We start from the raw sequence: 13,587 nt of genomic DNA, 5'->3' as shown, positions 1-13,587 counted from the left end.
GATGGGTTATTTGCAACAATCCTTGCAAATAAATACATCCAATCATCTTGGACAAGGTCATTTTAGATCCCTATTGCAACGGTTTCTATTGCTTCCCCCCCTGGGCGGAGTACCATTTCATATGTACCATTCTCATACGGACTGCCAGTGGAACGGTTGGAGATCGAGCGATGATTGGTCCATTCGCGCCACATGATGCTCTTCATGTACAAGCAGTGATAATGAAGTATGAAGACGCAACGCCTGAAGTGAAGTTCCTTGTGTTTCCATATAACGTTAGGCCAAATACCTAGTTCTTTAGCCTATGATAGCCTACCTACGCCCTTTATATATCTATATATAGATGTAGATAGATGGTAGGCCCATTCACAGCATCTAAAGCTTTTTACAATTTCATATAACTACTACTCACGTTAGTACTCAAGTATACTTTGTCATCCATATGTGTAATTTATTTTGAGCCATGTAAAAAATAAATGCCTGTTTATTAACAAATAAATTGACTAACTTTTTTCTGTATTTTTTAACGCAATCCTTCATTATTGAGGTGATTATGAGGGGTAACCAATGTTCACCGGACTACCTAATTTACATGTGTTCACAGAAAATTAGCTGCGCCATCTGGGTCACATGTCTCCGAGTCTGGTAAAACCACAGGGGGATTGAGGCTTGAGGTAGAGCAACGGTTAACTACGTGGTGTTCATAGACTCACTGGATTAAAATGTGGAAGAGTGACGAGCTTTTGAAACCAATATGGCATGCGTTCTCCGCTTTGGACGTGGATAAGAGTGGAAAAGTCTCAAAATCTCAATTAAAGGTGGGACGTTTTAATGTTTGTGTAATAGTTTTACTCAATATTTGTACTTTGTAATAGTAATACTAAATATAGGACGCATTATCATGCAATTATATATTGGCCCATGCAATTGTACTCATGATTTATTGCAAAAGTGGTAAATATTTGTATTCTATGCAGGCTACTTTTCTCCATAGGAATCAATGCCAGTTAATAGACTACTGCAGACCTGTGTAAAGACAACTAGTTTTTGTCTTCAATTAAATCTTAAATTATTTCAATACCGTCAGAGCAATTAAAAAGCGTCTTGGTCGTTGATGGTCATATGGATACTAAGAATAACAATAGGCTATATAAGTAGCCTATTAATATGGAAGCATTGCTTATTAAAAATATTACACATTGTATTACAACAATTAGGTCTACATTAAAAACACTTTTTCACACTAACTGTTTATTAGTTACATGTCTCAAGAAATATATTACCCTTGGGTACGAAGTAAATGTATCCGAGTGGAAACAGATCGATGTTTATTGTAACTAAATACATTTGGCCATATTATTGGATTTAAAAAACTTAAATTACTTTATTGAGAGTGTCTGAATATTAAATGAGGATATCATTAACGACGCCAAGTAGGTTATGTTTTTTGTGCGTCTGGCCGAGTGCCTGTGAGCCGGGTATCTCTAAAGATAAGCACCGATTTTTCTCGAATTTGGTGTGTAGGTTAGTTATAGGCAAGGTAAGGAGTTATTAACTTTTCGTACAGCCAAAGGGTGCGTGTCATTCCCCAAAAGGTGAATCACTTCTTATGGTGGTTTCTTGTCCTAAAAGGGTTGTCAAGGGTTCAGGATGATTGATGAGTGACATCCTTATGACCCGCCCACTTCCTGTGGGCGCCCCTCCCCCCTCTAAAGGGGGGCGCTTATGGGGTCAGCTTGCTAAATTAACCTGTGAGAGCAGTTACTCTGCAGTAATTTTGTCTTGTACCAACATAGAAACTTGTTTTAGTATAGGAGGATTGATTTCAAAATACTGCTGCTCACCTATAAATCACTAAACGATTTAGGGCCCAAGTGTATCACTGAAATGCTTCCGCTACATGAACCCTGTAGAACTTTAAGATCAATTGGACAAGTCAGCTAATTGTTCCCTGAGTCAAAACAAATCTTGGAAATGCAGGATTCAGTTTACTATCCAACACATAGGTAGGATTAACTTCCTAAAGATCTGAGACTTGCTTCAGCTCTGACTACTTTTAAACCATTTTCTGTGATTTTGCTGTATCTGCTTCACTACACATTCGTTTCACCCAATCGACAACATCTGCCAATAAAATCAATGTCTACGTGAACAGTACGTGGTTAGCAGAACTGTAGTTTTGATCATTGTTACGTATCGTTACGCTGTTTGTATCTACTTTATAACCTTTACAATATTTGTTCTGTCAAAAATGTTTCATCAAAATACCTAAGTATATATATATATATATATATATATATATATATATATATATATAGATAGATAATACAAAGTTAGCCATCTTCCAGGAGCCCATAAGCATAAGAGACCACCACACTGTGGGCTCCAACCCACAGGTTGGGAGAATCTGGCCGTGGTCGCATTAACCCGTGTTGTTGGTGTCTCAGGTGCTCTCCTACAACCTGTGCACAGTGATGAACATCCCTCATGACCCTATATCCCTAGAGGAACACTTCAAGGATGATGACAGAGGCCCCGTCTCTAACCAAGGCTACATGCCTTACCTCAAACGCTTCATCCTGGAAAAGGTATAGGCCGGCATCGCACCCTTCATGTCACCTATCCTAAGATTGTGCTCGTCAAATGGGAGTTCGGCTCTCTTCCTTTTCTGAAGCCGATCGTCAAATTTGCCCATTTTGGTTAATCTGTAGTGAATCTAGGGTAGGACATGACATAAATCCAAATTAAACAGATTTGATGGTAATGGGACATTATCCTTCCTTTACTGTAGTGTAGTATAGATTTGGTTTGCTGAACTAAACTGCTGTAATGGGCTGCAATACAAGAAACCCTCCTACTAGCTTATTCTTAATGAGGTTAAGCACATCTGGGTTCCACTGCCCTGCCTTTGCTAGAGTAGAAACTTCCTGTTAACCATTTATTGATATATATATTGGGATGTTTTAGTTCCTATTGTGGATAACATAAAACTTAACTCAGTTCTAATGAATACAATTTATATAGCCCATTTCAGACACAATTAGCTTAGATAAGTAAAGATAAATAGTAAAACGCTACAATTAATGCAATTGAATCAAACTACTTAAAAAGTTTATCTCACTGAAAACATCCATGTTTGTCAGTCAAAGTATTTCTTTTTTAAATTCAACTGTGGTAAATACACAATACCCGGCCCGAAGAGAACCATCACCTGGCACATGTAACCTACTGCAGTTTCTTTTGTCCTTGTGCCTTCAGGGCTTTTCCGTGTCTTTCTCTCTTGGATTCTGACTTGCATCGTAATGAAGTAATTGAAAACATTAGCTCTATACGCCGCAACATCCTGTGGAAGTCATTATGTGGACGAAAACAAATGACAGTTTCCTACTGAGGATTAGTGAATAGTCTTCCCTTGTGTTTGACCTATACCTCCTGTTTGACCTTTACCTCCCTTTTTCTCTCTATTCAACTCATAGGCAAGGGACAATTTTGATATGCAGGAATTTAACAAGATGTGCTGGACATTGTCCTACAAGAAAAATATGAGCTCGAGAAGTCTCCTCATTTCAAACGAGGACGCCTTCAAAGTCTGGTGCATTTTCAACTTCCTGTGTGAGGACGCATACCCGCTGGTCATCTTAGCAGAGGAGGTGAGGGTGATCAGTTGAAGAGCGAATACACACCAAGTAGTTACTGAAGCGTGTTTCAAAGTAAACATTTATGGATGATATTTTTGCTCATCCAATACAAAGCATATCACCCATGCGGAAAGCAAATTGATTAATGTTGAATTAAGATTTATATAATTATATATAAAGAGAAGAATGCCAATGGAACCATCCGTTATTAGTAGCATATGAAACATACCAATGCATCATATATATTACTGTAAATATACTGCTCAACTGCAGAAACTAGCAGTGTGAGCGCATATTCAGGCCAGTATACCTTCGTCACATTCACGCCAGCGATACGATTTTACAAAGGTAGTAGGGTAGTGACAAACACGCCACACAGTATATACGTATATATATGGTTTTGATCTACCTTTCCAGATTGAGTACTTGTTGCGGAAGCTCTTGGAGGCCATGGGGAGCAGCTGGAATCAGGACCGCTTCGCAGAGTACAAACTCCAGCTGAGCCTGCAGAGGAACAACGGGGGGCTGAGTGCCTGGGAGCTCATCAACCTGGTGGGCATGGCTCACTTCAGCAAGGGCATGAACCGGCAAACCGTGTCCATGGGCATCACTCAGGTGTACCAGGAACTCATCCTGGATGTGCTCAAACAGGTGAGCCCGTGTGGAGGAATCCACCTGATCTGGATCTTATATTCTCCAGAGCGTTCTATGTGATCGGCGCCTATGTGTGTCTGTACCTAATTATCACATGCTTTCCATTTGCTAATGAACCATTTTTAGGCCCCGAAAAGTCAGACCCTAGTGTCCTGCATTTATCTTCCATCCACCTTGTTTACACCCAATCCATCTCTGCCATTATAGCTGAAACTCTTTTCAGTTTTTCCGGAAATTCTTGTTTTTCCTCGACACCAGTTGAACCATGACCTGTGCCGATGTAAAGTCCCATATTTATGTATTGTTTCATTTTGTTTTCAATCCTTCTGGTTGTGTGTGTTCTGTAAGGGCTACGTGATGAAGAAGGGTCACAAAATGAAAATCTGGTCGGAGCGCTGGTTCATACTGCGATCAAACACACTCTCGTACTACTTATCTGAGGACCTGGTGGACAAGCGAGGTGACGTAGTTCTGGATCAGAACTCCAGTGTTGAGGTATTTATAATAAGTAGAACAAAGGTGTTTATTTGAACTTCTGTCATGATCTGCGATACAACAATGGCAGTGAATGGTATTGCGTTTAAGGAACTCAATCTGTTTTTTTACGTCCATTGCACACACTTCTGCCCAGTCCCTCCCAGACAGGGAAGGCAAGAAGTGCTTGTTCGTGGTCAGATGTGCAGACCGAATCTTTGAGCTATGTGCAACTGATAAGAAAAGGAAACAAGAGTGGATCCAAGGTATTGACATACATTGACCTCTTGTCTGATGTATTTAATTTAAACCAGCTCTATAGCTACACTATTTATCTTGCTTCTCCAGTCTTGATCCAACGCTTGATTGCCCTCAGGCTTACTTGTAAATTTTGCTTTGGATATAAAACCTGCCTAAATGTACGTGTAACGTAAAGAAGCCTAAATGTGTAAAACGGACAATGATTGCGTTGAGGCTGTGGGATTGTATGGTTCACTGTGTCTCCAACCCTGTACCTCCTCACCAGCGCTACAAACCTGCCTGCAGCAGGTCCGGCTGGGGCTGCTGTCGCCGCACCGCGAGGCGCGGCTGCGGCGGCAGGAGCTCCGGCAGAAGCACACTGTGGAGGAGGAAGAGCTGACGGAGCGCATGAGGCAGCTGCAGGCCACCAACGAGAACAAACAGATAGAGCTGGAGGTCATGCGAAAGGTGCTTTAATGACACACGCTCACACAAGCTATGGACGGCCGAAAGGTCCAAATTGCGCACCATTGAGTGATTTCATTGAAATAGACGTCAATACAACGTTTCTGCCGTCATAATGCTGTAAAAAATACAGAATTTGTAGTTTTGGAACGCGTCAAATAGTGCATTCAATAGCGTATTATCATATCAGCAAAATTTGCTCCACCTCTTGATTCTTGCAGCCAGTGATAATGAAGCTTCTTCCCCCAATCAGCAATTACCAAAGTCGGATCACACTAGTCCCCTAATGGTCTTCTTTAAGCAGCTGCAGGCTTTATGGAATAGAATTCTAGAGAGGGTGTGTGTCTGATCTTAGGCCACAGGCTGAGTGGATGGTGCCTTGTTTGTGCAACCTATTTTAGAGTAAAAGTCTACACAATGAAAGGTTAATACTTACTCACACTGCTCCTCTTCCTGGTGGGAGAAACTAATCCAAATCCTTTCCTTTCTTTATGTTGCGTTTCCTTTCAGCCTTTCAGGGGTTCATTATAGATCAAGTGTTTTTTAGGACTTCATTGTGTAGACATATTTGGTTGAGTTGTGAATGTGGAATGGAAAGATTGCAATTACATTTTAATTGTGTGTGTGTGTGTGTGTGTGTGTGTGTGTGTGTGTGTGTGTGTATGTGTGTGTGTGTGTGTGTGTGTGTGTGTGTGTGTGTGTGTGTGTGTGTGTGTGTGTGTGTGTGTGTGTATGTGTGTGTGTGTGTGTGTGTGTGTGTGTGTGTGTGTGTGTGTGTGTGTGTGTGTATAGATATATACAGTCTATATATATATATATACTGTATTCCCTCAGTAAGTTACGTTATTATGTTTCATATTTGTGACCAAAATATGCTTTGGTCAGTATCATAATCATGATATCCTGCTGTTTCGTGGCAAACATGTATAGCAAAAAAGGAAGAGAAAGATAATATGCAAACATCTCAGACACCTGTGTTTGTTTCGAAGGGGAAGTCCGGGTGGGCTCATATTTTTTTTTTGCAGTGTTTTGTATATCATTAAGATGAACTTCTGCTTTTTATCTTATTAAAATAACCATACCATCCTATGTACCTCTCCAATCGCTTCACTAGAAATGTTGTTTTGCTTCTGATTTACTTATGCGTATATACTGTAGGTAAACTGTGGCCTTCCAAAGTCCATCGATATATTTTTTAATTATTATACAGTAGAAACACAAAATATTCTTCTAAAAACTGCTTCTAAAAACAACCCTGCACACCTTCATTAAATGACATGTTTTCTTACATACAGTAAGTGAGCTTCATTTCAGAAGGATGGGCTTCTGAGATGGATGTAAGCATGGGTCACCTGTGGTCAACGAGCTTACACCTAAACAAGCAACAGAATAACCTTAACCTTAGAATAAGGTTATAGCCTTAATGTTCCTTATGCCTTTCAGAAACTGGAGGAGGCGGCAGCAATAGCTGCCATGGAGGAGGAGAGGAGGAGGCAGACACAGACAGACCTGCAGGATCGCTACATGCTGGACATGGCTAGAGAGAAAATGGTACAATGTCTCGTCAAATGCTGTCATTACACTTCAATGAGGGTACACGTGAAGAAGCCTCAAATGATGAACGGTAACTGTGTGTACCTGGCTGCATGTTGGACCAATGGCCGGGTGGATGGGTGTGTTGTACGTGTTTCTATCATGCGTGTCTTGTATGTGCTTGTTGCACGTGTGTGTCTGTGTGTGTGAATGGTTGATTTGTGTGTGTGTGGGTTTGTGCGTGTGTGTGCTATTGTTGTATGTGTGTGCGTGCATGCATACCTGCACGTGTGTGTGTGTGTGTGTGTGTGTGTGTGTGTGTGTGTGTGTGTGTGTGTGTGTGTGTGTGTGTGTGTGTGTGTGTTTGTACGTCGATGCATCCCTGCCCACATGTGCTTGTGTGTTTGTGTACGTTGGTGTATGGGTGCTTGTTGTACGTGTGTACGCATGCCTGCGCGTATATGTGTGTGTTGACCCGTGTGTGCGGGTGCGTGTCCGGTGGCACTAGGAGCGTGAGCAGATGGAGCAGCAGGTGGCCCAGAAGACCAGCGAGCTGGACCAGTACCTGCAGCGTGTGGGCGAGCTGGAGGACATGTACAAGCGGCTCCAGGACGCCCTGGACCAGCAGAGGACCGCCAAGGAGGAGGAGGAGGCCATGCGCAGGCGGCAGGCCAGGTCTCACAGAGCACACCGTCACACACACGCACGCGCACACACACGCACACAGGCACGCACACAGGCACCAACACACACTCACACACACACACACTCACTCAGCAACACACACACACACACACACATACAGACAGGTAGGCACGCGCGCACACACACACACACACACACACACACACACACACACACACACACACACACACACACACACACACACACACACACACACACACACACACACACACGTGAGCATTCTCACAGACACACACACCAACAATTAAAATGCCCTGTGGTTCATCGTGCATGTGGTGACGTGTGCACTTGTATGCATGCATGAATGTCGCCTGTGTGTGTGTGTGTGTGTGTGTGTGTGTGTGTGTGTGTGTGTGTGTGTGTGTGTGTGTGTGTGTGTGTGTGTGTGTGTGTGTGTGTGTGTGTGTGTGTGTGTGTTGGAGCAGGCTGCTGGCAGAGGAGGCAGGGAAGAGGGTGGAGCTGGAGCAGCTGCACCTGCAGCAGCAGAGGGCCATGTGCCAGGTCCAGGCAGAGAAGCAGGAGCTGGTGGAGGAGCGGCAGGCCCAGGAGAGAGCCCTGCAGGCCGCCACGCTGCAGCTGCAAACCCTGGAGGAGGAGAGGCAAGGGGCCCTGGAGCAGTACCAGGTCAGAGGGGCTGGGTTTGTGTGTGTGTGTGTGTGTGTGTGTGTGTGTGTGTGTGTGTGTGTGTGTGTGTGTGTGTGTGTGTGTGTGTGTGTGTGTGTGTGTGTGTGTGTGTGTGTGTGTGTGTGTGATTGCCGTGTGTGGTTATATGCACGTTTATGTAAGTGCACATCCAATTCAGGATGGAGTTCTTTTGTTTTTCGGGTTGAGGAAAATAGAATCAGTCAATATTTGCATAAGCATTTGTACAAACGCACACGCAAAATCCCGCACACATTAAACAGACACACACACACACACACAAACACACACACACACACACACACACACACACACACACACACAAACAACCTGCAGGCACATGCACGCATGAAACACCTTTGCCACACACATAAATCAACATGCAGTCAAACATAAACCATGTTTATATATTTCTTAACAAAATATTAATCTATAGAATTTCCCTTATCACATTCTATCATTCATTTTGTCATTCTGTAGAGCAGAGGTCCTCTGCAGTGAGCAGATAGTTCAATCTGAATGCATGGCCCCTCCCCAAACTTCCTCATTTTGTTCTTATAAGGCAGCCATGACTTCAACTATTTTGCAATTACAAGCTGTACGTAGACTTCAAATCTCCCCAAGCGTAGGCCTACATGTGCGAGTTTGTATGCACAAGTAATGATGTGTGAATGTGTGTGATTTGATGTGTACGTTTATTTGTGAGTTCTTTGGTACCGATGTGTGTGCAAGAAATCTGCATCTTGCGCACCCAGATATTGCCTGCACAAAATATTCCCAACCTTTGCATGCAGGTTTTGAATGTGTGTGCAAGCGTTGAAATTTGATTTGAATGAGTTGAAATTTCCTCAGTGGCCTCCCCTAACCAAACAAGCTCCAAACCATACACTCAAGTACAGTATGAATGACTGGAGCCTGTTATTCACATCCTTTGGGCTGCGTGGGCTGGTTATACAACACCTCACTTTTTCCTTTTCTTCCTGTTTCGTCTATTTTTATAGGAAGTGACTAAAAAGCTGACGCTGGCGGCAAACAAGACAAAGAAATGGAAAACCAGAGTAGCCGAACACGAGGGATTAGTACGACTCATTCAACCAGGTGAACTTTCAATCTATTATGTTTGATAAATGAGGTGTTATCAGATATGTTGCCTCAGTCCCTCATTATGAGACCTTCATTTTGGAACTGTTGACAGACACGTCAAAGAATGGCCTTGTGAAACATCTCTTGTATAAATATTGCTGCATACATTGACGGTTTGGTTGTCCTCGGATAATTGTGTGTTCCTGATAGGTCACAAGGGGCCCCAGATCATGACCAACTGGGGGCCAGCCTCCTTCACCGATGCCGAGTTGGAACTGAGGAAGAAGTCCTGGCAGGAGAAGAAGAACCAGGGGGTCCACTGACGCAGTGACCATAAGCACACACACACACACACACACACACACACACACACACACACACACACACACACACACACACACACACACACACACACACACACACACACACACACACACACACACACACACACATATGCACGCACACTCCATGCATGTTAACCATCAAGCCCTCACATGTTCTAATGTCTAACTCTTTTCGACTGCTGGGGATTTACATGATATTAACATGTAGTGTGACCAGCAACGCAAATGATTTATCTGCACTCTGAATCTGAAACTGAACATTTAGAAAATGCTTTAGCCCAATTTCCAATAGGCAGTATTTTAAGTCTTATTTTTGATATTTCTTTTTAAACTGGATTGGATCCATAATTAAATGACTAATCGGACTTGTGTATATGGAACTTACTTGTTGTGATGACTTACTGTAACATTTTAATACAAGGTTAAAAGTGTGTGTTTGTTCATGTGTGTGTGTGTGTGTGTTAACGTGTTTGTGTGTGTGTTAACGTGTTTATGTGCGATGTTATGGGATGCCATGTGTCAAAAACGAAATTTGGGCGCGAAGCATTCAACTTAACCATTCCACACACAATAATTATTTTATTAATACACGCACATTCATTCATATTATCCCCAATAGAAAGCATAGAATTTGAAACCGGATTGAAATTTAGAATTTCATAAGGAAGCTAGAGAACAAGACTGGTTTCATCCACTAGATGTCAGCGTAGTCACAGAAAACAGTCTGAACACGCCTTCCCTCACAAGGGCAATTTTGGAGTCCGTATTTGCTCAGCAAGAGAGAAAAAAAAAGGTAAAATCACAAAAAGACAAATCAAGCATTTGCATGTGTTGTGTAATTATGCTTCATATTTCACTTTGCATGGACATACGTCTCCACTTCCTGGTCGTTTTGTTGGAGCCATGTGTCCGTCTCCCATCACGCATGTGAGGAAGCAGCTGGTGACACCAGCAGAGAAGAATGCGCATGGAGAGCTAGTTAAGGTCTCACTGGGCCCCAAGTGTCCTGCGTGTAGCCTTCAATGGGGGGCCAGTAAAACCCAGACACCAGTCCTGAATGTTCCTCATGAGGATGATCCGCAGATGTTCCGTGCCTCTCTTTGTATTTAATCAATTCCTCTATTATTTATAGTGTATACAGAGGGTGATTGATAGTTTTCAAAGCAACACTAGCCTGTTTTGTGCTATTTCTTGGTACTGTTAGGCTCATCTCAGAGCATGTTCCCACTATAACTCTGGCTCACTTTGCTTCAGAAATTATGCGATAAATAAAGTCTTGTATAATAGTAATAGTATTTTCTCCTTACCAACTTGCCATGGATAACACACTGAGTGCACTTGACAAATAACCTAGTCGGAGAAAATGACTTCATGGGCCTAATAGTCATAAATTGAGAATGACTTAAATAAATTGTTGTTCCTGTTTTAACAAGGTTTAGTTGACGTAAAGCCTGTGGCATGAGCAAACCCAAGTTGTCTTGCCATCGCCTCTTGTCAAAACAAATCAGGAGCTTCAGCGATGGAACACTGTTCGATGCTTCTGCTCTCCACTCATGCCTCTAACGGAAGATTTGATCCGTTCTACTTAAATGTTTTTCCACTGTTAATGCAATTTAACACAGGCTAACTTTGGTAGCCCTGTAAGAGCACAAAAAGACAGCAAAACAGCCCCCAACCAATCCAATATCTCAAATCGATTGAGATCGTCACCTTTGTCTTGTTCACCGATTGTGTTCTGAAAAAAAGAAGGGCCAATTACTTAGCCAGCCAGCACTGTAGAAGCACAAAAGACAAAAAAAAAAAAAAAAAAAACCCAATCAAAACTCCTAGATTGCTCTATAGAAGAAGAGCAAGTGAAGGGTTAGTTCATGCCAAGGTCATGGTTTGAGGGTGGGGTGATAAGACCTTCTATTCATACACTAAGCTGGGACCCCCCCCTCCCCCTATGAAAACATCAGATGGATGAAAAAGCCAAGTCTTCCGGCTCGTGCTGCAGTCAGGAATGTGATGCTCAACCAACAAACAACACAAAAGATAATGTCATTCGCACAACGCAAAAGCAAGTCCCTATATGGACATGTTTGTGTGTCTGATTGGCAGCACTTCAGTGGGTATCTCTATACCCCAGGATCGATTGGGTCCCGGAGGGAAGCCTTTCTGCGACACATCATTCTGACTCGCAAAGAACGCCAGGACTCTGCGCAACACGTTTTATGATGAAACTCATAGAGATTATTAATAAGCTTCCTAGGCACCAGAGACATTTGGCGTCCAGTTCCTTACGTAGTACTCTACTGCTCATTATTTTAACTATTTGTTCAGGAACACTGTATCCAAGGGTCACTGCAGAAAAACAATGACACACACACACATGCTTAATTTCTAAAAGTTGTGGTATTCCAAAAATAAGGAAAAGATGTCTCCAGCCGGCCGGCCAGGGCCCATGTGTTTAGGGGGGAAAAAACAAGAAGAAAAACCTTAATTCCTGTGTCCAATTCATCAAATCCCTGTCCAAGAGATCCCCATCTAAATAGATTTGAAATGGGAACATTCTTCTGGATGGTCTGGTGGTGAATAAATATCTGGCAGATGCCTGTTCTCAGGCCAACACGTCTTCCCACGGTGACCTCCACATGGTTGGCCCGGAGGACAGGAAGCAGAAGTTTGTGGGGGGTGGGGGGGTGGAGGTGGGGTTGAAGACACCACGGTGAGGGGCCAAAAGCTATGAGTCCGGGGCACGGATGGTCACAGTCTAGACTAAATGCATTTGGAACAAGTCCTGCCTGGTTCTCCCCCCCCCCCCCCCCACACACACACACACACACTTCGCGTGGAAAAGGCTCACTGTAGCTTGAAGCTGCTGGGGGACTCGTGAGTGCTCTCTTCATGGATCATTTGGGGCAGATATCATCACCTGGGGGCCGCAGTGTTTTGTGTATACGTTGGCTCAGCAACAAACGCTGTGTTGTGGATCCCAGGTTGAGAACTGTGTCGGGGTGTGATACAGCATGAATCAGTGTCTGTGTGTGTGTGTGTGTGTGTTTGTGTGCAGTCAGTGGGTGGTAAGCAGGTGGTATGCCTGCTGTAGATTGCATCCCCTCCCCCAGGTTTCTATCCGCGGTGAATCCGCTGCATTTCACTGTAACATTAGTAATGCATTCGGCTTTGTGTTACTATAACATTAGTAATGCATTCAGCTTTGTGCTACTATAACATTAGTAATGCATTCAGCTTTGTGTTACTATAACATTAGTAATGCATTCAGCTTTGTGTTACTATAACATTAGTAATGCATTCAGCTTTGTGTTACTATAACATTAGTAATGCATTCAGCTTTGTGTTACTATAACATTAGTAATGCATTCAGCTTTGTGCTACTATAACATTAGTAATGCATTCAGCTTTGTGCTACTATAACATTAGTAATGCATTCAGCTTTGTGTTACTATAACATTAGTAATGCATTCAGCTTTATGTTACTATAACATTAGTAATGCATTCAGCTTTGTGCTACTATAACATTAGTAATGCATTCAGCTTTGTGTTACTATAACATTAGTAATGCATTCAGCTTTATGTTACTAAAACATTAGTAATGCATTCAGCTTTATGTTACTATAACATTAGTAATGCATTCAGCTTTGTGTTACTATAACATTAGTAATGCATTCAGCTTTGTGTTACTATAACATTAGTAATGCATTCAGCTTTGTGTTACTATAACATTAGTAATGCATTCAGCTTTGTGTTACTATAACATTAGTATGTCATTCAGCTTTATGTTACTATAACATTAGTAATGCATTCGG

At 42.5% G+C, this 13,587-nt stretch overlaps 1 protein-coding gene across 1 annotated transcript; it reads left to right on the top strand.

The window, feature by feature from the left end:
• Window positions 1–649: 649 nt before the first annotated feature.
• On the top strand, window positions 650–11,064 carry swap70a (switching B cell complex subunit SWAP70a). The gene is made up of 12 exons (XM_030376168.1): window positions 650–818; window positions 2,448–2,588; window positions 3,477–3,650; window positions 4,056–4,289; window positions 4,641–4,787; window positions 4,924–5,032; window positions 5,293–5,474; window positions 6,915–7,022; window positions 7,513–7,679; window positions 8,135–8,333; window positions 9,353–9,449; window positions 9,645–11,064. The coding sequence occupies exons 1-12, from the start codon at window positions 723–725 to the stop codon at window positions 9,755–9,757; spliced, it is 1,767 nt and encodes a 588-aa protein (XP_030232028.1). The 5' UTR covers window positions 650–722; the 3' UTR covers window positions 9,758–11,064.
• The last annotated feature ends 2,523 nt before the right edge of the window (window positions 11,065–13,587 follow it).

This window comes from Gadus morhua, chromosome 14, assembly GCF_902167405.1.
Source record: "Gadus morhua chromosome 14, gadMor3.0, whole genome shotgun sequence".
Taxonomy (NCBI): Eukaryota; Metazoa; Chordata; class Actinopteri; order Gadiformes; family Gadidae; genus Gadus; species Gadus morhua.
The sequence above is the reverse complement of the archived record's forward strand: the minus strand, read 5'-3'. Positions and strand labels throughout refer to the sequence as shown.